We start from the raw sequence: 27,063 nt of genomic DNA on the forward strand, positions 1-27,063 counted from the left end.
CCTGGTGGTGCATGCCTGTAACCCCAGCTACTCGGGAGGCAGAGGTAGGAGAATTGCTTGAACGTGCGAGGCGGAAGTTGCAGTCAGCCGAGATCGCATCACTGCACCCCAGCTTAGGTCACAAGAGCGAAACTCTGTCTCAAAAAAAAAAAAAAAGATTTAGTTCTTTTGTGAAAAATATTCAAAGATTACTTTTTTCCAAAAGATCACCAAGCCAAACATTTGGCCATATTTTTATTTACTACATATACTATAAACATATACAATACATGCTACCAAAAAAAATTTTTTTTTAAATTTAACTGTCAAGAAAGTGTATAGTGTTATAATACAATGGCACATGTTTATATTTTATTTCAAATTGGTTTGCTTATCACCTATTTCAAACCATTAACAGTGAAATGTTACTTGTGGATAATTAAAAATTATCTATTTGCATTATTAACAATAAACAATTCCAACAAATTAATAAGAATTAACCATGTCAAATATTAGTATTCAAAAAATGGGATTTGCAGAAATGATTATATAAAATATAGCAGCCAATTTCAGTTTACTTTGCCAATAGGATTTCAGCATTTGCTTTTTTTTGGAAGACACTTATAAGACATCCTTTGATTTCTTGAGGTGCATTAACTGCCACACTCAACAGTCAAATCCAGCCCAGTGGTTCATGAACGGCTCTGGATCACTGATCACTGAGGAATCCTTAGGACTTGAGTAGCGCTGCCTGTTCCACTGATATTACATATGATGAAAAGAGACATTACAAGCCAATATCAAAGTCAAAGGAAAAGAAAATAGGAACATTCAAATCAGTTGTGACAAGGTTTTTCTACAAGTATTTTTGATGCCATACTTTCAGGAAAACAAGATTTAATGTGTGTGTGGACTTTACAGTATCTACGTTCTAACTGAAAATCTAACAAAGCAGTCAGATGGAATTACATGTAGTATTACAAATGTGTTCATTCAACACTAATGAGCACCCACTCTGTGCATAGCACTGGGCTACCATTTTACAAGTTGAGTTTAATGTCTTTATCAAGCATGACCTTAGTGTGAGGTAAAATACATTAAATTAGCGTCAACGCATTAGTCTGCTTGTGGCCATGTACGGAATCCTGGGCCAGCTGGCTTCCCTGTGCCACGTCACCAGTTTCTCAGGTCTCCGCATTCACTCAGACAAATACGTGCACACTGACTGTGTGTCAGACAGTGTGCCGGTCACTTGGATACCACAATCTGGTATAGGTTCAAAGAATGTAAATTTATCATTTTAACCTATGCAGAACAATTAGAAAGGCAGATTATTTTTCCAAAATGAGGTCCAAAGCAAACTATAAGGTGTTTCTATTGGTCATACCACACCAGAGACCGGTAAGTGCCTTTACAGACTGAGAACTAACGTGGAAGTTTCATGCTGTCGTCTAAATAGCCTAGATCATTTTTGGTCTCATAGGTCTATTTTGTGGAGCACCTGACCCCGTATAAATCATTCCATACTTAAATGGGTTTGTAAACTAAACCTGAACATAAACAAAAAGAGCCAAAAATGAAGGCAGTTTACAATGTAATGTTCTTCAACAGCATTACTCTCCCCATGAGAAATGAATAATACATAAGTAATTCACGATTGGTTCAACATTTTTTTTTCTTTTTTTTTTCCTTTTTTTTTTTTTTGAGACTGAGTCTTGCCCTGTTGCTCAGGCTGGAACGCAGTGGTGCGATCTCAGCTCACTGCAGCCTCCACCTCCCAGGTTGAAGCAATTCTCCTGCCTCAGCCTCCCGAGTAGCTGGGATTACAGGCGTGCACCACCACGCCGGGCTAATTTTTTATATCTTTAGCAGAGATGGGGTTTCACTATGTTGGCCAGGCTGGTCTCGAACTCCTGACTTCATGATCCACCCGCCTCGGCCTCCCAAAGTGCTGGGATTACAGACGTGAGCCACCGCGCCCAGCCGGTTCAACATTTTTCAAAGCACTAACCCTACCCCAAACTCATGTAATACTAACTTGACTTTTATACAAGTTGCACAGAATGCAGAGGGCAGAATTTGGCCCCAAAACCTTCCACAGAATATTAGAGGTGATAGGTCCTTCCACTCTTGAGTAGAACCTAAGAATTCCAAGAGTCTCCTAATAGGATACTGGCCCTCTGGAGAAATGGCCCTGCTGGATCCCATTAGTTAGGACTCTAGTTAGCTGCTGTAGAAGGGTGACCTACTACGACCCTTTTGGGGAAGGCAGAGAGCTGGGAGACTGGCTGTCCACTTAGTGAATCCAACACTGGCTTAAAGCTATGCACTGAATAAAGTGCTCGGTACATCCTGCTTTTCACCTGGAATGAAAATACACACTTATCTTAGGAATTCACCTACTTACAGGTTTGGGGGACAAGAATGTCAAGGGCTAAAAGAATCCCAAGAAAAAGTATGAAGCATTGACTAGGAGGGAACAAATGCTTCTAGTAGTGTTCTTAGAATTCTTAGGATCTGAAATGTCAGAATGAGTCACACGCTGGTCATGCTCCATACAATGAAAGCAATCCTGCTTGATACTATTCACACGGTGCATGATTACTTCACGGGGGTGGAAGGGAACAGTCTGTCGCCATTTGATAGTATGGTTCCAGAATGAAAACAAAACCACTGAATAAATCAGGGTAAGCAGTGTGTAACACTCCCTCCTGTCCGTCGGTTTTCCACAGGGTGATTTGCACTGCCTGAGAGAAAGGAGGCAAGATACCTATCCCTTCTGATACACACAGGCACGACCACTACCGCCTCCAATTGCCAATTCAGAAGCTAACACACAAGCCCTCCAGTTCGTACCCTGAATATGGTAATTAAGACTAGGAATGGAGCAGTTCAGTCTAAAAAATATCACAGGTAACAGAATGCTTATATAAACTAGACTGCTTTTGACATCTGTAAGAAAATTGTATAGATGGCAGTTGGAAAAAAAAAAAAAAAGATTGTTCCCATCTGTCAGCAAAACTGTTGAACTATACTCAGCTGAAGTCCTCATCGGGATTCTGTTGATCCAGCAGACGGACATGTGTGAATGGGAAGTGACCTCGTTTGCCATTACACTCCCCTTCCCACTGACCACTCACATTAATCTTCGTAACCTTTACCAGCTCACCGACCTGCAGGAGGAGAATAAGGAGAGCACTTTATTTCCAGTTAGGAATGCAAGCTGAACAACTCCATTCTCTGGTTAGGCACACCCTGCCCATGTGACTGCTCTAGGGATATTACAGAAATGGCCATTTGCTGCCTCCCCAGCCCCAGCCACCAGACTGATTACTTGTGGTTAATGCAGGCAGAAGGAAAAGTGTTTTTAGCAGTGCGGAAAAACAGAGAATACAGAAAGTAAAAGGGATCCCAGATAATGATACTTTTTGATTAAAAAAGGAAATTGATAATTATTGGAAATCTCAACTGTCTCTGCATGAGCAATCCCAACTTCAGTGAGTTAGCTACTATTCCCTTTCTTTGTACTCACTACCCTCAGCTTTCTGCCTGCTCCGCAGGCCCTGTCCGAGGAGAAGCAGCTTTCTCAGTTTTTTTTTTCTTTTTTCATTTTTTTTTTGAGACGGAGTCTCTGTCACCCAGGCTGGATGACAGTGGCATGATCTCGGCTCACTGCAAGCTCTGCCTCCCAGGTTCGAGCAATTTTCCTGCCACAGCCTCACGAGTAGCTGGGACTACAGGCGCCTAATTTTTGTATTTTTAGTAGAGATGGAGTTTCACCATCTTGGCCAGGCTGGTCTTGAACTCCTGACCTTGTGATCCACCTGCCTTGGCCTCCCAAAGTGCTGGGATTACAGGCGTGAGCCACTGTGCCTGGCCGCCTTCTCCCCGCTTTAGCATATGGCAGCAGCACAATCCCCCAGCCCACTCGCACACGTCCTGGCCTGTTACTGCTTGCACAGCAGAAAACGATCATGGCAAGCATAGGTCACTTGGTCCTAGAGAATCAAGTGTTCCTATCACCTCCTGACCCAGGCAAGCCCTTTCCCATATGGGCAGGTAGAGGCCAAAACTCCAGGTCCAATTAGCTCCCAGAAAACCCCCACCTCATTCAGTAAGCTCTACTTCACAAGCCACTGCCTGCCCAGCCCCCAAATCCCACCATCGGACAGACCTGGCTGCTCCCTCAAAGCCGCTTGTTACCTGATCATTACCCAATGAGGGGTCAAAAAAACCAACCATGGCCGGGCACAGTGGCTGACGCCTGCAATCCCAGCACTTGGTGAGCCTGACACAGGTGGATGGATTGCTTCAGCTCAGGAATTTGAGACCAGCCTGAGCAACATGGTGAAACCGTCTCTACAAAAAATACAAAAATTAGCTGGGTGTGGTGGTGGCTGCTCATAGAACCAGCTACTCGGGAGGCTGAGGTGGGAGGACTGCTTGAGCCCAGGAGACAGAGGTTGCAGTGAGCCGAGATCACATCACTGCACTCCAGCCTGGGCAACAGAGCCAGATCCTGCCTCAAAAAACAAAACAAAAAAAACCTTATGTTTTGGTATTTATAAAATGTCTCTTGTTGCAAAATGAAATATAAAGTTTTTTTTTGTTTGTTTGTTTTTTTAAGACAGAGTCTCGATCTGTTGCCCAGGCTGGAGTGCAGTGGCGCTATCTCAGCTCACCGCAAGCTCTGCCTCCCGGGTTCACACCATTGTTCTGCCTCAGCCTCCCAAGTAGCTGGGAATACAGGTGCCCGACACCACGCCCGGCTAATTTTTTTGTATTTTTAGTAGAGACAGGGTTTCACCGTGTTAGCCAGGATGGTCTCGATCTCCTGACCTCGTGATCTGCCCGCCTCGGCCTCCCAAAGTGCTGGGATTGCAGACAAGAGCCACCGCGCCCGACCAAAATATAAAGTTTTAACAATCTATGATATATTTCTATCCTGCTATGAAACTTCAGAGGTCAGTCTGATGGATTCACCCTGTGGGAAAATGCTGAATGGTGAAATAGAGCCTCAGATGTCACTGGACTAAAGAGTTTTATGACCTTTAAGTATCAATATTTGAATGCTCAGCATACTCTGTTCATTTGGTTTTATTAAACCAACTACTATTTACTGCATTATTATATAGCACAGTAGAGGGCATTTTATACTTTATAATGCTTTATATTACATTAAAATATAAGGTATTTTCCAATCCTCATAATAATCCTGCAATACAGGAACTGTTTTCATTTTACAAATGGAAAGACGGCAGTTTAGAGAAATTGCACGGTACACATGAGGTGGTACAGTTAGTGACAGGGCTGGGAATCTGAGCCCATAACTACCTGGCTCCAAAGCCCATTTATGCTTTTTATCTTTTTTTTTTTTCCTTGGAGACGGAGTCTCGCTCTGTCGCCCAGGCTGCAGTGCAGTGGCGCAATCTCGGCTCAGTACAAGCTCCGCCTCCCGGGTTCACGCCATTCTCCTGCCTCAGCCTCCCGAGTAGCTGGGACTATAGGCGCCCGCCACCAAGCCGGGCTAATTTTTTGTATTTTGTTTAGTAGAGACGGGGTTTCACCGTGTTAGCCAGGATGGTCTCGATCTCCTGACCTCGTGATCTGCCCGCCTCGGCCTCCCAAAGTGCTGGGATTGCAGGCGTGAGCCACCGCGCCCGGCCGTCTTTTTATCTTTTGTTTTTGAGACAGGGTCTCATTCTGTCACTCAGGCTGGAGTGCAGTGACAACATCATCGCTCACTGCAGCCTGTAACTCTTGGGCTCATGGGATTCTCCAACCTTAGCCTCCCGAGTAGCTGGGACTACAGGTGCACGCCACCATGCCCAGCTAATTACAGGCATGAGCCTCCACACCATTTATGCATTTTATACAGTATCAGGAACTTTCACATTATGCATCTGGGGTTGTACTGGGTTCCCTAAAAATGTACGCAGGCACATCTACTGGCCAAAGCCAATGTAAGTCCAGCCACAGGGCCTCTTCCAGGCCCAGCCTGACCTCACTTACAGATGGAACAGCTTGCCTATTGGCCCCTCTGTTGTTTCCTGAAGAACTCTCTAAAAATTACAGAGGCCTGAAGTCACTGTATGGGTCATAGGATGCTGAGAAAAGGAGGGACAGAAAGAAGCGGATAGAGAGACACATAAGACACAGAGGTTGAGAAAAAAATAGCAGCAGGCTTGGCGCAGTGGCTCATGCCTGTAATCCCAGCACTTTGGGAAACTGAGGTGGGGGGATGGCTTGAGCCCATGATTTTGAGAGCAGCCCTGGCAAAAGAGTGAGACCTTGTCTCTACAAAAAAATTTAAAAAGTCAAGTGTGGCCAAGCGTGCTGGTGTGCGCCTGTGGTCCCAGTTACTTGGGAGGCTGAGGTAGGAGGTCACCTGAGCCTCCTGGGAGGTCAAGGCTGCCCCCTAGCCTGGGCAACAAGACCCTGTCTGCAAAAAAAGAGAAAACCAAGCAGCTAACCCAGCCTGTGTCGTGACGATGCCGGCTGAGCACAAGTGTGGAGGAAGGGATGATGGCATGCCTATCCTTACACACAGGTAACAATCCTCACAGGTTGCTATCACCAGGGCTCTCACCACACCTGGCCTGCCAGCAATTTTAGAATTCAACGTTTCTCACATCTGGGCAGGGTGCTGTGGCTCACGTCTTTAATCCCAGCACTTTGGGAGGCGAGGTAGGAGGATCACTTGAGCTCAGGAGTTCAAGACCAGCCTGGGCACCATAGTGAAACCTCATTTCTACAAAAAATAAAAAAATTGGCTGGGCGTGGTGGCGCACGCCTATCATCTCAGCACTTTGGGAGGTCGAGGTGAGTGAATCACGATGTCAGGAATTCAAGACCAGCCTGGCCAAACTGGTGAAACCCCGTCTCTACTAAATACAAAAATTAGCCAGGTGTGGTGGCAGGCGCCTGTAATCCCAGCTACTTGGGAGGCTGAGGCAGTGAACTGCTTGAACCCGGGAAGTGGAGGTTGCAGTGAGCCGAGACTGCCACTGCACTCCAGCCTGGCCAACAGAGTTACACTCTGTCTCAAAAAATAAAATAAATAAATAAATTAGCCAGGCATAGTAGTGTGCGCCTGTGGTCCCAGCTACTCAAGAGGCTGACATGGGAGGATCACTTGAGCCCAGGAGGCAGAGATTGCAGTGAGCCAAGATAGTACCACTGCACTCCAGCCTGGGCGACAGAGCAAAACTGTCTCCAAAAAAAAAAGGATTTTGACATGCCCCAGCCAGGCTAGGCAACAATAGCAAGACTGTGTCTCTTGAAGAAAAAAAAAAAAAAAAAAAAAAAATTAGTAAGGTATCATGGTATGCACCTGTAGTTCCAGCTACTCAGTAGACTGAGGCAGGAGGATCACTTGAGCCTGGGAGTTTGAGGCTGTAGCAAGCCAAGTGCACCACTGCACCCCACCCTGGTGGAGAGACCAAGATTCTGTCTCCAAAAAAAAAAAAAAAGAATCTTGGCCGGGCGTGGTGGCTCACACCTGTAATCCCAGCACTTTGGGAGGCCGAGGCAGGCGGATCATGAGGTCAGGAGATTGAGACCATCCTGGCTAACACGGTGAAACCCCGTCTCTACTAAAAATACAAAAAATTACCCAGGCGTGGTGGCGGGCGCCTGTAGTCCCAGCTACTCAGGAGGCTGAGGCAGGAGAATGGTGTGAACCCAGGAGGCGGAGCTTGCAGTGAGCCAAGATCGCACCACTGCACTCCAGCCTGGGCGACAGAGCGAGACTCAGTCTCAAATAAATAAATAAATAAATAAATACCACAATGTTATATTGTCTTTATTCTTTTTTTTTTTTTTTTTTTTTTTTGAGAGACAGTCTCACTCTGTCACCCAGGCTGGAGTGTAGTGACGCTATCTTGGCTCACTGCAACCTCGACCTGCCGGGTTCAAGCAATTCTCCTGCCTCAGGCTCTCAAGTAGCTGGGACGACAAGCACACGCCACCATGCCCAGCCAGCACTTTTTTCGTATTCTTAGTAGAGACGGGGTCTCACCATGCTGGGCAGGCTTGTCTGGAACTCCTGACCTCATGATCCGCCCACCTTGGCTTCCCAAAGTGCTGGAATTACAGGCATCAGCCACCGTGCCCAGCCTATATTGTCTTTATTCTTTTTTTTTTTTTTTTTTTGAGACGGAGTCTCGCTGTCGCCCAGGTTGGGGTGCAGTGGCGCGATCTCGGCTCACTGCAGGCTCCGACCCCCGGGGTTCACGCCATTCTCCTGCCTCAGCCTCCCGAGTAGCTGGGACTACAGGCGCCCGCCACCTCGCCCGGCTAATTTTTTTTTGTATTTTTAGTAGAGAAGGGGTTTCACCGTGTTAGCCAGGATGGTCTCGATCTCCTGACCTCGTGATCCGCCCGCCTCGGCCTCCCAAAGTGCTGGGATTACAGGCGTGAGCCACCGCGCCCGGCCTATTGTCTTTATTCTTAAGCATTCAAACTGCAGTCTCAAATCACATCCCACGGAGCTCTAAGAGGTGAAGGGTAGGTTGAAAAGTGGACCAGCCCCACCCCTTGCTGTTAACACAGAACCATACCAATTTCTCAAAATGTGGGGCAAAACCTGCTGATGTGCCTCCAGATCTTTCCTTTCAGACTTTTTTTTTTTTTTTTTTTAATGGAGTTTTTGCTCTTGTCGCCCAGGCTGGAGTGCAGTGGTATGATGTTGGCTCACTGCAACCTCCGCCTCCAGGATTCAAATGATTCTCCTGCCTCAGCCTCCCGAGTAGCTGGGACTACAGGCGCCTGCCACCACGCCCAGCTAATTTTTGTATTTTTAGTAGAGATGGGGTTTCACCATGGTGGGCAGGATGGTCTCGATCTCCTGATCTCGTGATCTGCCTACCTCGGCCTCCCAATGTGCTGGGATTACAGGTGTGAGCCACCGTGCCAGGCCTTCTTTCAGACTTCTAAGGGATAAATGAATAGGGATTTCTATGAGGCAAGATGTTATTGGGGAAAGGAACTATGTGTAAATTAGACCTTTGGACCATATCAGATCTTTTTTTTTTTTTTTGAGACAGCGTCTCACTCTGTTGCCCCGGCTAGAGTACAGTGGCGTGATCTCAGCTCACTGCAACCTCTGCCTCCCGGGTTCAAGTGATTCTCCTGCCTCAGCCTCCTGAGTAGCTGGGACTACAGGCATGCGCCACCACGCCCTGCTAATTTTTGTATTTATAGTAGAGATGGGGTTTCACCATATTGGCCAGGCTGGTCTTGAACTCCTGACCTCATGATCCGCTCACCTCAGCCTCCCAAAGTGCTGGGATTACAGGCGTGAGCCACCACGCCCGGCTCAGAACTATCTTTAATGTACAGATTCTCTCTCTTTTTTTTTACATGGAGCCTCGCTCTTGTCGCCCAGGCTGCAGTCCAGTGGCGCAATCTCAGCTCACTGCAACCTCCACCTCCTGGGTTCAAGCGATTCTCCTGCCTCAGCCTCCTGAGTAGCTGGGATTACTGGCGCACGCCACCACATCCGGCTAATTTTTTCGCATTTTTACTAGAGATGGGGTTTCACCATGTTGGCCAGGCTGGTCTCCAACTCCTGACCTCAGGTGATCTGCCCACCTTGGCCTCCCAAAGTGCTGGGATTACAAGTGTGAGCCACCGTGCCCAGCCAGATTCTCTTGGATCTACCCTGCAGAGGAAAACCATGCCAAAATCTACAACTTTTTTTTTTATACCAGGTGCGCTGGCCTGCACCTGTAGTCCCAGCTACTTGGGAGACTGAGGGGAGAGGAACCCTTGAGTCCAGGGTTTTTTTTTTCTTTTTGAGACAGTGTATTGATCTCTCACCCAGGCTGGAGTGCAGTGGCACAATCTTGTCTCATTGCAAACTCCGCCTCCTGGATTCTTGTGCCTTAGGCTCCCAAGGACCTGGGATTATAGGCGCCCGCCACCATGCTCAGTTAATTTTTGTATTTTTAGTGGAGACCAGGTTTCACCACATTGGACAGGCTGGTATGCAACTCCTGACTTCAACTGATTTGCCCAACTCGGCCTCCCGAAGTGCTGGAATTATAGGCATGGGCCACCTTGCCCAGCTGAGACCAGGGGTTTGAGGCCTTCCTCAGCAGCACAGTGAAACTCTGTCTCTCTTAAAAAAAAAAAAGAGGCCAGACACATTGGCTCACACCTATAATCCCAGTGCTTTGGGAGGCCCAAGCAGGAGGAAGATTGCCTGAAGCCAGGAGTTCAAGATCAGTCTAGGTTACAAAGCAAGACTCCACTTCTACAAAATTAAAAGTACAAAATTAGCCAGGTACAGTGGAATGTGCCTGTAGTCCCAGCTACTTGGGAGGCTGAGGTAGGGGGATCACAAGCCCAGGAGTTTGGGGCTGCAGTGAGCTACAACTGGGCACCCTTGCTTGGGGAACAGAGCAAAGCCTGATCTCAAAAAAAAAAAGAGAAAAACAACCAAAAACACGAATCTTTTCTTTACAGATGATGAGGTTTTTGGCAGACAGGTTCAAATATACGGAGATGAGATAATGGCTATGCCATAACTCAAATGATTTTTTTTTTTTTTAAAGACAGAGTTTCGCTTTTGTTGCCCAGGCTGGAGTGCAGTGGCACAATCTCAGCTCACTGCAACCTCCACCTCCCGGGTTCAAGTGACTCTCCTGCCTCAGCCTCCCAAGTAGCTGGGATTACAGGCGTGTGCCCCCACGCCTGGCTAATTTTGTATTTTTCATAGAAATGGAGTTTCAAAATGTTGGTCAGGCTGGTCTCGAACTCCTGACCTCAGGTGAAGAGTTCACCCACCTCGACCTCCCAAAGTGCTGGGATTACAGGTGTGAACCACTGCACCTGGGCTGATTCTGATTATTAGTATTATTTTTTTGAGACAGAGTCTCGCTCTGTCGCCCAGGCTGGAGTGCAGTGGCGCGATCTCGGCTCACTGCAAGCTCCGCCTCCCGGGTTCATGCCATTCTCCTGCCTCAGCCTCCCGAGTAGCTGGGACTACAGGCGCCCACCATCACATCCGGCTAATTTTTTGTATTTTTTTTTTTAGTAGAGATGGGATTTCACAGTATTAGCCAGGATGGTCTCCATCTCCTGACCTCGTGATCCGCCCGCCTCGGCCTCCCAAAGTGCTGGGATGACAGGCGTGAGCCACCGCGCCCGGCCTGATTCTGATTTTTAAACGGATAAAGAAAATTTGTAAGCAATCAATTGGGCTAATTAACCTGACCAACATGGCCTTGAAGTAAAAATACCTCCAGGAAGACCTTGTTAAAATTAACCCTACGGCCAGGCGCGGTGGCTCACGCCTGTCATCCCAGCACTTTGGGAGGCCGAGGTGGGCGGATCACGAGGTCAGCAGATCGAGACCATCCTGGCTAACATGGTGAAACCCTGTCTCTACTAAAAATACAAAAAAATTAGCCGGGCGTGGTAGCAGGCGCCTGTAGTCCCAGCTGCTAGGGAGGCTGAGGCAGGAGAATGGCGTGAACCCCGGAGGCAGAGCTTGCAGTGAGCCGAGATCGCACCACTGCACTCCAGCCTGGGCGACAGAGCGAGACTCCGTCTCAAAACAAACAAACAAACAAACAAACAAATTAACCCTTTGTGCTTTTTGGGGCCTTTCTCCTGAAACGTTTAGAGCACATGAAAATTCTCCTGAGGTCCCAAAGGCACTATGATGATATTTAGAGAGCAGGTCTTCCTGTGGTGACACATGTGGCCTTAGGTCTTTAACGGTTTGGAGGAAGGAGTGGCTGCTGACTCTGGCTGGAGGAGGGCAGAGGAAGAAAGCTGGAGGGGGTGGGGTATTCTAAGAACATTTTGCTCCAGTAAATGCAGTTCTTCCTCTAATTCAGAAACAACGTCAGAACTGTGCTTCCACCTGTTAATTCACTAAAGCATAATTCCCAAAGATCAGACCAGGGAAGGTGAGGGGTATCATACAGGTTTGAAACTTGGTGTAGGCCAGGGGCGGTGGCTCACGCCTGTAATCCCAGCACTTTGGGAGGCAGAGGGGGTGGGTCACGAGGTCAGGAGATCGAGACCATCCTGGCTAACACAGTGAAACCCCGTCTCTACTAAAAATACAAAAGAAAAAAAAAAAGAAACTTGGTGTACTAGTTTTTTTAGAGGCAGAGTCTCACTCTGTCGCCTAGGCTGGACTGCAGTGGCGCAATCATAGCTCACTCCAGCCTTGACCTCCCAGGCTCAAGCCATCCTCCCACCTCAGTCACTGGAGTATCTGGGACTACAGGCATGTGCACCACACTCGGCTAATTCTTGTAATGATGGGTTTCACCATGTTGACCAGACTAGGGTGTACTACTTCAAATACAAAGGTGAAACCGAGTGCTTGCCCCGGAACTGTTACAATCTGACAATACAAAGGAATGTACTAATCAGTGAATGTAGTAATAACAGTAGTTCTAACACTACTGATTTCAAAATTCAAGTTATAAATAGGAAAGAAAAATCCTAATATGAATTACCAATGAACAACAAAGACTTCATACAGGACTTGAACTACTACAAGGTAGTTAACCTTTCTTTCGAAGAGGGAGACCTCACTACAGGAAAGAGACTGATGAGTCTCACCACAGAGGAACTGTTTTACTATCCAGGCTGGTCCTCAGCCTCCTCATCGTGTAACACATCCTTGGGAGCTTCTTACAGCTCTGTGAGATGGGATTTGGGACTGCACTCGGAATGCTTAAGAATAAAGACAACATAGGCCAGGCGGGGTGGCTCATGCCTATAATCCCAGCACTTTGGGAGGCTGAGGCAGGCAGACTGCTTGAGGCCAGGAGTTCGAGACTAGCCTGGCCAATGTGGCGAAATCCCATCTCTACTAAAGATAAAAAAATTAGCCAGGCCTGGTGGTGGATGCCTGTAATCCCAGCTACCTGGGAGGTTGAGGCACGAGAATCACTTGAACCCAGGAGGCAGAGTGAGATCACGCCACTGTACTCCAGCCTGGGTGACAGACTGAGACCTTGTCTTAAAAAAAAGAAAAAAAAAAAAAAGGCCAGGCGCAGTGGCTCACGCCTGTAATCCCAGCACTTTGGGAGGCGAAGGCAGGTGGATCACGAGGTCAGGAGGTCGAGACCATCCTGGCTAACACGGTGAAACCTCATCTCTACTAAAAATACAAAAAATTAGCCAGGCGTGGTGGCAGGCGCCTGTAGTCCCAGCTACTCAGGGGGCTGAGGCAGGAGAATGGCGTGCGCCCAGGAGGCGGAGCTTGTAGTGCGCCGAGATCACACCACTGCACTCCAGCCTGGGCGACAAAGCGAGACTCCATCTCAAAAAAAAAAAAAAGAACAAAGAGAATATAAGATTGAGGTATTTAAACAGAGTTTGCTATCAAGTAGAATGGTGGACTTAAGACTATATCCTAAAGAACCACAATCCACAAAACACCTACAAAAGTTGACTAAAATATAACAAGCATCCTTTCATCTTCACTTTTTTAGGAAGCAAGTCCAGCTGTATCATGGAGTCATTCGTAAAGAAGACTGAATGTGGTTACTACAGTTTCTTTGCTCCCAAGGAACGTAACAAACACTGGGTATTCCCTAGCTCTGTGTTGTTTTCAAGGCTAATCGATCCTGGTGCAATCAAATCTAGAATTGGTCCAAGAACAAAAGATTACCCAGCTGATCAATGAGTTCCAGAGATAATGAGAACAAAATCAGAACCCAAATGGTATCAATGTTTGGAATTCACTACACAGGGGACATCACAGAACTGGTTTTCTTTGCTGGCACAAACCCAGGTGACTGCTTTTCTAGGACCCTACTACCAACTAGCAGCACATCAGTGACTGCTAACATGCCTTGATCCAGACTTGCTTTCAGTGAGCTCAGGGCAGGAAGCACACACAAATTCATACACATAAAACCAGGGAAGAGCAAGTACAGAGAGGCAGCACAGGAGCCTTCTCTTCCAACCTCCTGGGCTCAAGCAGTTTTCCTACCTCAGCCTCCCAAGCAGCTGAGACCACAGGTGCACACCACCACGCCTGGCTTTTTTTTTTTTTTTTTTTGAGATGGAGTTTCACTCTTGTTGCCCAGGCTGAAGTGCTATGGCACGATCTCGGCTCACTGAAATCTCTGCCTCCCGGGTTCAAGTGATTCTCCTGTCTTAGCCTCCCGAGTAGCTGGAATTACAGGCGCCCACCACCACGCCCGGCTAATTTTTGCATTTTTAGTACAGACAGGGTTTCATCATATCGGTCAGGCTGGTCTCAAACTCCTGATCTCAGGTGATCTGCCCGCCTCAGCCTTCCAAAGTGCTGAGATTACAGGCATGAGCCACCACACCCGGCATATATGGTTTTTTTTTTTTTTTTTTTTTTTTTTTAGATCACCTGGCTAATTTTTAAAAACATTTTTTGTAGAGACCAGATCTCACCATGTTGCCCAGGCTGGTTTCAAACACCTGGACTCAAGCAATCCTCCCACCTCGGCCTCTGAAAGTGCTGGGATTACAGGCATAAGTCACAGCACCTGGCCAAACATCAGCCTGTTGTTTTTGCAGCTTTATTGGAACACAGCAAGCTCATTTGTTGTTTTATCTATGATTTCTTTCTTGCTACAATGGCAGAGTTGGGACACAGAATTTAAGGCCCTCAAAAACCTTTACAGAAAAGGTTTGCAGACCCCTGATCTAAGTAACAGGTAGTGTATCTAGGGCCCATCGACAGTCTTTCAAATTGATGGAAACAAATGAGGACAATTCAGCCTTAACAATTCACCTGCATCAGAGATGGACTGAAACTGGCATGGGTAGTATTGGTGGAAAGCTGCCAGTGTTTGAGATTTAACTGTCCACATGAACAGAAAAAACATCCCACAGAATCCTGGGAGATAGGCCTTACCCTGGTTCTGGTGTGAGTCACAAAGATCTCTAGCTCAACTGATAATGCCTGAAGCTAAGCTCCCCATACCCTTGATGAGCGGTGACCACACATAGTACATATGTTTTAGCTCAACATAAAGACATTTCTAGAAATTGGCCAGGCACGACAGCTCACACCTGTAATCCCAGCACTTTGGGAGGCTGAGGCGGGTGGATCACCTGAGGTCAGGAGTTTGAGACCAGCCTGGCCAACATGGTGAAACCCTGTCTCTACTAAAAATACAAAAATTAGCCAGGCACAGTGGTGTATGCCTGTAATCCCAACTACTCAGGAGACTGAGGCAGGGGAATCACTTGAACCTGGGAGGCGGAGGTTGCAGTGAGCCGAGATCGCGCCATTGCACCCCAGCCTGTGCGATGGAGCGAGATTTCGTCTCAAAAAGAACCAAAAAAAAAAAAAAATCCAAAAAAACCCAATACCCAAATCAAAAAGGAAAACTTACTAAAATCATAAACTAGTTTTCTACTCAAATCTTTATTTAATGAGATTTGTGTTTCACAGCAGGTAGAGAAGCTCAACCATTTTTTTGAGCAGTAAAGCCTCTAATTAAGGCAGGCGTGATTAAATCTCTGAGAAAGGAAATGCAAATAGAAGCAAAATTCACATGATAACTGGTTTCTCCTGGGTCAGCTGGCTTGTTCCATGGCTTTTTTTTCTTTTTCTTTTTTTGAGACAGAGTCTCACCCTGTCGCCCAGGCTGGAGTGCAGTGTCATGATCTCAGCTCACTTCAGCCACGACCTTTCAGGCTCAGGTGATCCTCCCTCCTCAGCCTCCCAAGTAGCTGGGACCACAGGCACGTGCCACCATGCCCAGCTAATTTTTTGTAGAGATGGTGTTTTGCCATGTTGCCTAGGCGGGTCTCCAACTCCTGAGCTCAAGTGATCTGCCCACCTCGGCCTCCCAAGGTGCTGGGATTACAAGTATGAGCCACACGCCCAGCCTTTGTTCCATGTTTTCATACTTACTTCAACCCAGTGCTAATAAAGTCTGTAATAAATGTCAAGAGTTACATCTAGTGACTCAGTAAGGCCAGATAAAAATTTAAAAAAGCAGAGAGGAAAAAAAAAAAAGAAAATAAAAAAGAGTAAGATCCATCATACACACAGCACCATGCCAGATGTTACCGTCATCTGAACTCACAGGAAGACCTGAGGGTAGAAATCTATTTTCCTCCAAACAAGGAATGGGAACAAGAGGCAGTGATAACTCTGACAACATACATTCCATTTCTCATTCAAGCCAGGACTGCAGGTGAATGCCACCACGCCTGGTGATTTTTCTTTTTTCACTTTTTCTTAAAAAAAAGCTGAGGTCTCACTATGTTTCCCAGACTGGTCTTGAACACCTGGTCTCAAGTGGTCTTCCTGCGTTAGCCTCCCAGAGCACTAGGATTACAAGTGTGAGCCACTGTGCCCAGTCTGTACTAGAAGAACCATCAGTTCTTCTGAAAAGGAAGGAAGGGAGAGAGGGAGGAAGGAAGAAGAAAGGAAGGAGGTAGGAGACCAAGGTGTGAGCGCGGAAGAGAAGAATAAAGGAATTAACACCATGTAATGGCTGGCCAGAAGGAAGAGGGCTACCAAAGATATTTCATCAGTAAAGGCAAAAATTAATTCCTGAGGAAGAACTGGCTTTTTAAATGATTTAGAAAGACCCGTGCACCTGCCACTCCTCAGAATGAGGACTTCTGGGTGTGCATCTCTTCAAACCTCTACTAGGCCTATTTCCTCCTGGATTCTACTCAATGAACATAATTAGTGGTAAGGAACTTCAAGTCCCCTGAAGCAAAAACAAGTTTTTGCGGGAAAATTCCATTTAAGTGCTTTGATAGAGACCACTTATTACACTCAAATCCATCTGAACCCACCTTCTTTTAGACAACGACAAACAGAAAGCAAGAAACAGATGAGGATGTAGATGAGGAAAAACATTTGAGGTTAATTCCTGTCAATTCAGGTGGTGTTATTAAAGTAGTCCAAGTGTGTTTAGTAGATCAATTAAGAACATTCAGTTATACAGTTTTAAGCTTACTCATTCCCAAACAGGTTTTCTATGAAGAAGAGAAAACCCAACATTCAATGCCAAAATCAGTGCTTAGCGGCTTGCCATCTACAACATCCCAATGCTGTAGTCAGCATTGCTACAAAGCTCTAAGAGGACCGAGAGGAGACCCTGCAGCAGATCTCTTCTTTCTACATTGTGCACGTTATGTACCTCCAAAGCCAAGGCTGTCTTGTCGTAGGCATTGGGGACTCGCTTCTGGATAACCCTGGCATATATGGGCCCATTCTGGAGGTTAGGGAGCGGAGTGTTGACGCTGGGTTGGGCATAGGGCCCAGGCTCCGGCCCACCCAGTGGCTGTGGGTGGGAACCCTCCTGGTTACCTCCAATCAGAGCCGATACTGAGGCGGAGGCAGGTCTATACTTCTCGACGTAAGGGACTGGAATCATCCCTCTCTTGCCTTCGCTGTCCTCCGCATTCCACCACTGCTCTTCAGGCTTGTCCCGGATTCTCAAGATGTCTCCTTTCTTAAAGGGAAGATCTTCCTCATCATTCCCATTAAAGTCAAAGAGGGCTCGCACATACTCCGCCTCCTCCTGCCTGAGAATCACTCCACTACCCTGCCTGGATCTGGAAACTGGTTCTATCAACGTTGTAGTGTCCAAATAGTGTATTTTGTAGAATTCCAGTAAAGCAGGCAATGAATCAAACTCTTGATCTCCTATTCGGAGTCTGGAGGGGCTCACCCCTGGAAAAAACAGAGCAGGCTGTTATTTAATGATGTACTACACTGGAAATGAAATGCAGATTTTATTTTTATTTGTTTTAGAGTTGGGATCTCACTATGTTACCCAGGCTGGTCTCGACCTCCGGGGCTCAAGTGATCCTCTCATCACAAACTCCTGAGTAGCTGGGACTACAGGAGCCCACCACTGTGCCTGGCCGAAATGGAGCTTTCATGCATGTCTCATACACATTTAGTCAAGATTTAATCAGCAAAAAAAAAAAACTCTAGAAAAAATAACCCCTTCTCTTCACAGCATACCAACATCACATTTGGAAGCTGAAACATCCCCTGGGAAGAAAGATGCCCATCACTACAGCCCCAGGGAAGGATGAGGAAGCCAGGAGACTAGGCTCGTCAGGACGTGCTCTCATACTTGATCAAAGACAGGGGGGCTTTCACTGCATTCTCCAAATATGTTCTGTCGCTACCCCATTTACAGAGCAGTGTAAGCCTCAAGGTTCTGTTGCATGTTTTTTTTTTTTTTTTTGAGACCAAATCTCACTGTGTCGCCCAGGCTGGAGTGTAGTGGCGTGATCTCTGCTCACTGCAACCTCTGTCTCCCGGGTTCAAGCGATTCTCCTGTCTCAGCTTCCTGAGTAGCTAGGATTACAGGCTCCCACCACCATGACCAGCTAATTTTTTTTTTTTTTTTTGTATTTTTAGTAGAGACGGGGTTTCACCATGTTGGCCAGGCTGGTCTCAAACTCCTGATCTCAGGTGATCCACCCACCTCAGCCTCCCAAAGGGCTGGGATTACAGGTGTGAGCTACTGTGCCTGGCCTGCATCTACTTTTCAACCTCAGGAAATGTAGCAAGCTCTTGTTTTTCATGGGTCCCTGCTGCTGTTCCAGAGGGTGGAGAGAGCTTGTGTCTGCACTGAGCTCACACATTTTTTTCTCTTCACATCTAGAATGTATAATTCCGAAGAAGAAAAACTATCTCTTTATTGTTGTGGTTTTCGTTGTTGTTGGGACAGAGTCTCGCTGTGTCGCTCAAGCTGGAGTGCAGTGGCACGATCACAGCTCACTGCAGCCTTGACCTCCCAGGCTCAAGTAATCCTCCCACTTCAGCCTCCTGAGTAGCTGGGACTACAGGCACGCTCAACCATATCTGGGTAATTTTTAAATATTTTGTAGAGATGGGGTTTCACTATGTTGCCCAGGCTAGTCTCAAACACCTGGGCTCAAGCAATCCTTCAGCCTCAACCTTCCAAAGTGTTGGGATTACAGGGATGAGCCACAGTGCCTGGCCTCTGGTATCTTTTTAAATCTAAGATAGGTGATCTCAATTTTATCTTTGACAGCTAAAAGGTAAAAGAACCAAGAAGCTGAACTGAAAAACTAAGGGGCTAACTGCTTAAAAATCAATTCCCAAGATTGTAAATAAAACAGAAACTAGACTGTTCGCTATGAAGCAAACAGGTCATTAAAAAAAAAAGAATGTTTGGGGAAATAAAGGGTTAAAACACTCAACATCTGATAACACACTGAGGATCCAGAGAAAGAACATATTACAAACGCTTAAAATTCCTAAGACACGAGTGTGTATGGTGGCCCTGCATACCATAGTTCAGAATGGATTTATTATATGCTGAGATTCTAAAACTCAAGGAAAATAAATGAACACAGTCAAACAAAACGAGTAAATTCAAACAAGAGCCAAAGTTTCTTTAAAAAAAAAAAAAAGAGTCAGAGTCTCACTGTGTCACGCAGGCTGGAGTGCAGTGGCATGATCATAGCTAACTGCAGCCTCAGCCTCAAGCAAGCCTCCCACCCAGCCTCCCGAATAGCTTCAAATACAGGCACACGCCACCACGCCCGGCTAATTTTTGTATTTTTTGTAGAGATGGGGTTTCACCACGTTGCCCAGACTGGTGAACTCCCGCGATTGTTAGGATTTCGGCTTCCCCAAGTTTTGGGATCATAGGTGTGGGACACCACGACGGAGTCTCGCTCTGTCCCCCAGGCTGGCGTGCAGTGGCACAATCTCGACTCAGTACAAGCTCCACCTCCCGGGTTCACGTCATTCTCCTGCCTCACCCTCCCAAGTAGCTGGGACTACAGGCGCCCGCCACCATGCCTGGCTAATTTTTTTTTGTATTTTTAGTAGAGACGGGGTTTTACCGTGTTAGCCAGGATGGTCTCGATCTCCTGACCTAGTGATCCACCCGCCTCGGCCTCCCAAAGTGCTGGGATTGATTACAGGTGTGGGCCACTGCACCCGGCCACAAAGCTTCTAATTAGGAATGCAAACCTTTAACTCCCACTCAGCTAAGCACCCAAAACAGCAAACTATTTTCATTGGATTTTTCACATTATGGTTTCCTGAAGAAGTAATAAACAACTCTCTAACAATAACTAGTAAACATTCTCCATAGAGAATGAGTTTTAGCTGGGCACGGTGGCTCACATCTCTAACCCCAGCACTTAGGGAAGCTGAGGCAGGTGGATCCCTGGAGCTCAGGAGTTCAAGACCAACCCGGGCAACATGGCTGTCACTGCAAAAAACTTAAAAAATTAGCTGGGCATGGTGGCACACTTCTGTAGTCCCAGCTACTCGGGACACTCAGGTAGGGGGATGGCTTGAGCCTCGAAGGTCAAGGCTACAGTGAGCCATGATCACGCCACTGCACTCCAGCCTGGGCAACAGAGCAAGACTCTGTGTCAAACAAACAAAAAAAAAGAAAATGAATTTTGTTGGGCATGGTGCCTCACGCCTGTAATCCTAGAACTTCAGGAGGCTGAGGTGGGAGGATCACTTAAGTGCAGGATTTTGAGACCAGCGTAGGCAACACAGCCAAGACCTCATCACTACAAAAATTATTTAAAAATTAGCCAGGTTGGACAGGCGCGGTGGCTCACGCCTGTAATCCCAGCACTTTGGGAGGCTGAGGCAGGTGGATCACAAGGTCAGGAGATCGAGACCATCCTGGCTAACACGGTGAAACCCCGTCTCTACTAAAAATACAAAAAATTAGCTGGGCGTGGTGGTGGGCACCTGTAGTCCCAGCTGCTAGGGAGGCTGAGGCAGGAGAATGGCATGAACCCAGGAGGCAGAGCTTGCGGTGAGCCGAGATCGCGCCACTGCACTCCAGCCTGGGCGACAGAGCGGGACTCTGTCTCAAAAAAAAAAAAAAAAATTAGCCAGGCATAGTGGTGCACGCCTGCAGTTGCAGCTACTTGGGAGGCTGAGGTGAGAGATCTCTTGAGCCCAGGAGTTTGTGAGTACAGTGAGCCATGATCGCGTCAACGCACTCCAGCCTGGGGGACCGAGCAAGACCTTGACTCTTAAAAAAAGAAAAAATAAATAAGTTTGAAAAGAAAAATGACTGGGCACAGTGGTTTACGTCTGTAATCCCAGCACTTCGGGAGGCCAAGGCAGGAGGATTGATTGAGGCCAGTAGTTCAAGACCAGCCTGGGCAATAAAGTGAGACCCAATCTCCTAAAAAAACAAAAAAACAGCGGGCACATGGCTTACACCTGTAATCCCAGCACTTTGGGAGACCGAGGCAGGTGGATCATGACGTCAGGAGAGCGAGACTCCGTCTCAAAAACAAACAAACAAAAAAAACCATTAGCCAGGCAAGGTGGTGCATGTCTGTTAGTCCCAGCTTCTCGAGAAGCTGAGGTGGGAGAATCGCCTGAGCCCAGGAAGTCAAGGCTACCGTGAGTCGTGATCATGCCACTGCATTCCAGCCTGGGCAACAGAGCGAGACCTTGTCTCAAAAAACCTAAAATCCAAATGAGTTTTGTGAGTTTTTGGCTTTGTTGTTGTCTTGCGACAGGGTGGTCTGGCTCTGTCACCCAGGCGGGAGTGCAGACCTCAGCTGAGTGCAACCTCTACCTCCCGGGCTGAAGCCATCCTCTTACCTCAGCCTCCTGAGTAGCTGGGCCTACAGGCACGCATCACCATGCCCAACTAATTTTTTGTAGTAACGGGATTTCGCCATGTTGCCCAAGCCAGTCTCGAATTCCTGAGCTCAAGTTATCCATCTGCCTTGGCCTCCCAAAGTGCTAGTATTACAGGCATGAGCCACCACGCCTGGCCGTGGCTTTGTTTTTTGAGACAGGAGTCTCCCTATGTGGCCCAGGCTCATCTCAAACTCCTGGGTCCAGCGATCCTCTCACCTTAGTCTCCTGAGTACTCGATTTTGTTATTTCTTTTCAGAGACAGGGTCTAACTCTGCTGTCCAAGCTGGAATGTAGTAGTGTGATCACAGCTCACCGCAGTCTCAAACTCCTGGGCTCAAGATAATCTCCCACCTCAGCCTTCTGAGTAGCTGGGACTAAAGGTGCGGGTGGCATTGCACCCAGCTGATTTTTTTTTTTTGAGACGGAGTCACATTCTTGTCACCCAGGCTGGAGTGCACTGGAGCAATCTTGGCTCACGGCAACCTCCACCTCCCGGGTTCAAGCAACTCTCCTGCCTCAGCCTCCCGAGTAGCTGGGACTACAGGCCCGTGCCGCCACAACCGGCTAATTTTTGTATTTTTAGTAGACACAAGGTTTCACCATCTTGGCCAGGCTAGTCTCCAACTCCTGACCTCGTGATCCATCCACCTCGGCCTCCCAAAGTGCTGGGATTACAGGCGTGAGCCACTGTGCCCAGCCCTTCACCCAGCTGATTTTGAAATTTTTTTTATAGAGACAGCGTCTTGCTTTTCTGTCCAGGCTGCGGTTTTGTTTTTGTTTTCTGAGATAGGGTCTGGCTCTGTGGCCCAGGCTGGAGCGCAGTGGCATGATCTTGGCTCACTGAAACTTCCACTTCCTGGGCTCAAGCCATTCTTTCACCTCAGCCTCCCAAGTCGCTGGGACTACAGGCATGCACTACCATGCCCAGTTAATTTTTGTATTTTTTGTAGAGACAGGGTTTCACCATGTTGCCCAGGCTGGTCTTGAACTCCTGAGCTCCAGAGATCCACTTGCCTCTGCCTCTGAAAGTGCTGGGTTTAGAGGTGTGAGCCAGGGCGCCCGGCCTGTTTTTTTTTTTTTTTTTTTTGAGACAGGGTCTTGTTCTGTCACCCAGGCAGGGGTGCAGTGGCATAATCTCAGCTCACTGCAGCCTCCACTTCCTAGGCTCTAGTAGTCCTCCCACCTCAGCCTCCTGAGCAACTGGGACTATAGGCGCACACCACACCTGGCTAGTTTTTGTATTTTTTGTGGAGATGGGGTTTTGCTATGTTGCCCACGCTGGTCTCGAACTCCTGGGCTCAAGTGATCGGCCCACCTTGGCCTCCCAGAGTACTGAGATTGCAGATGTGAGCCACGGCATCCAGCCCATTATTAATTTTAATTATTTGCTTATTGGGATTTTTCTTGTGTGTGAAAGGGTCTTTTTTTTTTTTTTTTGGAAGACAGAGTCTTGCTCTGTCTCCCAAGCTGGAGTGCAGTGGCTGGATGTCGGCTCGCTGCAACCTCCACCCTCTGTGTTCAAGCAATTCTCCTGCCTCAGCCCCCCAAGTAGCTGGGATACAGGTGTGTGCCACCATGCCCGGCTAATTTTTGTAATTTCAGTAGAGACACAGTTTCACCATGTTGGCCAGGCTGGTCTCAAACTCCTGACCTCAAGTGATCTGACCGCCTTGGCCTCCAAAAGTGCTGGGATGACAGGCGTGAGACACTGTGCCTGGTATGTGACAGGGTCTCACTCTGCTGTCCAGGCTGGAGTGCAGTGGCGCAAACTCAGCTCACAGCAACCTCCCTTTTTTTTTTCTTTTTTTTTTTTTTGAGACGGACTCTTGCTCTGTTGCCCAGGCTGGAGTGCAGTGGCGCGATCCTGGCTCACTGCAACCTCTCTCTCCTGGGTTCAAGTGATTCTCTTGCCTCAGCTTCCCAAGTAACTGGGATTACAGGCGGCTGCCACAACACCAAGGTAATTTTTTGTATTTTTAGTAGAGATGGGCGTTTCACCACGTTGGCAAGGCTGGTCTCGAACTCCTGACCTCAGGTGATCCCACCGACTTCAGCCTCTCAAAGTGTTGGGATTACAGGTGTGAGCCACTGCACCCGGTCGCAGCCTCCACTTTCTAGGCTTGAGCAATTCTACAGTCTCAGCCTCCCAAATAGCTGTGACTGTAGGCACAAGCCACCCACCAACACCCAGCTAATTTTTATATTTTTTATTTTTACTTTATTATCATTTTTTTGAGACAGAGTCTCACTGTTGCCCAGGATGGAGGGCAGTGGCGCAATCTTGGCTCACTGCAAGCTCTGCCTCCCAGGTTCACGCCATTCTCCTGCCTCAGCCTCCCAAGTAGCTGGGACTACAGGCGCCCACCACCACGCCCGGCTAATTTTTTTTTGTATTTTTCAGTAGAGACGGGGTTTCACCATGTTAGCCAGGATGGTCTCGATCTCCTGACCTCGTGATCCACCTGCCTCGGCCTCCTAAAGTGCTGGAATTACAGGCGGGAGCCACCGTGCCCAGCCCCACTTTTTTTTTTTTTTTTTTTTGAGATGGAGTCTCTTTCTGTTGCCCAGGCTGGAGTGCAGTGGCGGGATCTCGGCTCAATGCAACCTCTGCCTCCTGGGTTCATGCAATTCTCCTGCCTGCCTCAGCCTCCCAAGTAGTTGGGATTATAGGCACCCGCCACCACGCCCAGCTAATTTTTTTGTATTTTTAGTAGAGATGGAGTTTCACCATATTGGCCAGGCTGGTCTTGAACTCCTGACCTTGTGATCCGCCCGCCTCAGCCTCCCAAAGTGCTGGGATTACAGGCGTGAGCCACCCCGCCTGGCCTATTTTTTTTTAATAATGGGGTTTTGCCATGTCGCCCAGGCAGGTCTTGATTGCCTGAGCTCAAAGTAATCCTCTTCCCCCTTGGCCTCCCAAAGTGTTGGGATTATAGGCATGAGCCACCATGCCTGGTCTTGTTAATTTTGAGAGGCAGGTTTTTGCTGCCCAAGCTAAACTGTAGTAGCTATGCACAGACACCATCACTGCACACTGTGGCCTTGTACTCCTGGCCTGGAGTCATCCTCCTGCCTCAGACTCCTGGGTAGCTGGGACCATAGGTGTGCACCACCACGCCCAGCTAGAGACCTAATTATTTCGTTCAATGCTAGAAACATCCTGGCTAACACACAGTAAGACCCCATCTCTACTGAAAAAAATACAAACGCCAGGCAGGGTGGTGCGCGCCTTTAGTCACAGCTACTTCGGAGGCTGAGGTGGATTGCTTGAACCTGGGAGGCGGAGCCTGCAGTGAGTCAAGACTGTGCCACTGCCCTCCAGCCTGGGTAACAGAGCGAGAGCTTGTCTCAATTAAAAAAAGAAAAAAAGCTGGGCGTGGTGGCTCAGGCCTGTAATCCCAGCACTTTGGGAAGCCGAAGTGGGGGGATCACCTGAGGTCGGGAGTTCGAGACCAGCCTGACCAACATGGAGAAACCCCGTCTTTACTAAAAAAAAAAAAATACAAAATTAGCCAGGCGTGAGTCTCATGCCTGTAATCCCAGCTACTTGGGAGACTGAGGCAGGAGAATCGCTGGAACCCGGGAAGTGGAGGTTGCGGTGAGCTGAGATCGCACCACTGCACTCCAGCCTGGGCAACAAGAGCAAAACTCCATCTCAAAAGAAAAAAAAAAAAAAGAATGGCATAGGGGCCAGGCACGACGGCTCACGCCTGTAATCCCAGCACTCTGGGAGGCTGAGGCGGGCGGATCACGAGGTCAGGAGATCCAGACCACCCTGGCTAACATGGTGAAACCCCGTCTCTACTAAAAATACAAAAAATTATCCGGGCTTGGTGGCGGGCGCCTGTAGTCCCAGCTACTCGGGAGGCTGAGGCAGGAGAATGGCATGAACCTGGGAGGCGGAGCTTGCAGTGAGCCGAGATCGCGCCACTGCACTCCAGCCTGGGCGACAGAGCGAGACACCGTCAAAAAAAAAAAAAAATTCATTCCACTATTGGAGAGAGGTAAAAAGACACAATGTTAACTTTGGAAGCCAATGAAAAGTCCTTCCGGTAGAAAGAGTACTGATGAGTGCCTTCTCTTTCCATCCAAATGAATGATGAGACCATCTGAAGGAGAGCCGTACATTTTTCATATTACCCAAAGTCCACCTGTGGAATTCACAGCTGTCAGCTTAAAACAGTGAACAGCCCAGCCTCAGGAATACTGGCTGTCTCTCCAATTTAAGACACTGAAAGGGGTGCGAGTGCCAGGACTGTCCTCTATGGCAAACACTCCTCACGCACCAACAGAAGATGATCGCAGAAGTTCCGAGGGCAGGACTGGAGAGGGGATTTTGGTTATGACCGTAGCAGAGCACGGAGGTGCTATATTCTGGAGATTCTCTTTATTGAGGAGGATCACTGATGGAGAATAATTCCTATTCAAGTCTGGTAGTCAAGGAGATTCATGGCTACCTTGCCTATCACCATTAGGCTAATTCTGGGTGATCTTTCAGGCCTATGGAGAAACTGTTAAGGACAGGGTCAGTGTGAGCGCACAGGGACCTACTTAGCACTGCCTGGTCAAGAAAACTCTAGGGCAGAGTGGTAGGGAGGCTACCTGGGCACCCATGGCTTAGAAATGGTTCTGATCACAGCTGGGTGGAGAAAAGCTCCCTTGCTAAGGTTTACCCAACTACATGCCAAGGTGTTCTATTAGTTGTCCTTTTGGGACAGTGGTTGGCAGGTCAGTGCTCAGTTAAGTGTTGCTAATTTTTTGTATTTTTAGAAGAGATGGGGTTTCACCATGTTGGCCAGGATGGTCTTGATCTCTTGACCTTGTGATCTGCCCGCCTCGGCCTCCCAAAGTACTGGGATGACAGGCATGAGCCACCGCGCCCGGCCAGATATTATCTTAATAAGCCTAACTCTGAAGTGCTGGAAAGAAGCTAAACACAATGCCCTCCTAGACTGGAGAAGCTCAGAGAAGTTCACAGCATTGCTGGAGATAAACACAGCAGGCACAGTGTGGCTGGTGAACAAGGAGAAAGCGGCACGTCTTAGGAAGACAACCTCCCACCCGGCTTTCACCTTCACCTGGATCTATGTTCCTGCTAAAGACAGTTGCAACAACACACTGTGTCCTGAGATACAACAGAATCGCCACGAGCAACTACGACCATCTGTGAACCCTTCCAAGGTACTCTCTCCACTGGAAGAAGGAAGGTAACCACCCCCTGCCAGCCACTGTTACCACAGCAGGCCGAGTGAAATACATTTTGGCGGGAAAGAACAAATAAGGCTACTAAGCCAAGTCCCTCTGAAAGATGAGTGAGAGAAAACTTGGCAGATCATCTGGCGCAAAGGTAGGAAGCAGGTTTAATTCTCTTCTTGTTCAAATGCCACAATAGCGTGAACTGGGCTCACGATGACTTTCTTTTTTTTTTCTTTTTTTTTTTTTTTTTTTTTGAGGCAGAGTCTCGCTCTTTC

General features: G+C 47.7%; 1 protein-coding gene across 2 annotated transcripts in view; it reads right to left on the bottom strand.

Annotated features, from left to right (window-relative positions):
* Positions 1-221: 221 nt before the first annotated feature.
* Positions 222-27,063, bottom strand: part of CRK (CRK proto-oncogene, adaptor protein) — a 36,831-nt gene continuing 9,989 nt past the window's right edge. Inside the window, exons 2-3 of one of the 2 annotated variants that reach the window (XM_055367096.2) lie at positions 17,276-17,641; positions 222-3,152 (exon numbers count right to left, since the gene is read on the bottom strand). In XM_055367096.2, the coding sequence (XP_055223071.1) occupies positions 3,145-3,152; positions 17,276-17,641 (374 nt within the window). In that variant the 3' untranslated portion in view covers positions 222-3,144. Of the gene's footprint in view, positions 3,153-17,105; positions 17,642-27,063 lie in introns of both variants that reach the window. The other variant, XM_055367095.2, reaches the window with a different exon arrangement.

This window comes from Gorilla gorilla, chromosome 19 (genome assembly GCF_029281585.2).
Source record: "Gorilla gorilla gorilla isolate KB3781 chromosome 19, NHGRI_mGorGor1-v2.1_pri, whole genome shotgun sequence".
NCBI classification, from domain to species: Eukaryota; Metazoa; Chordata; class Mammalia; order Primates; family Hominidae; genus Gorilla; species Gorilla gorilla.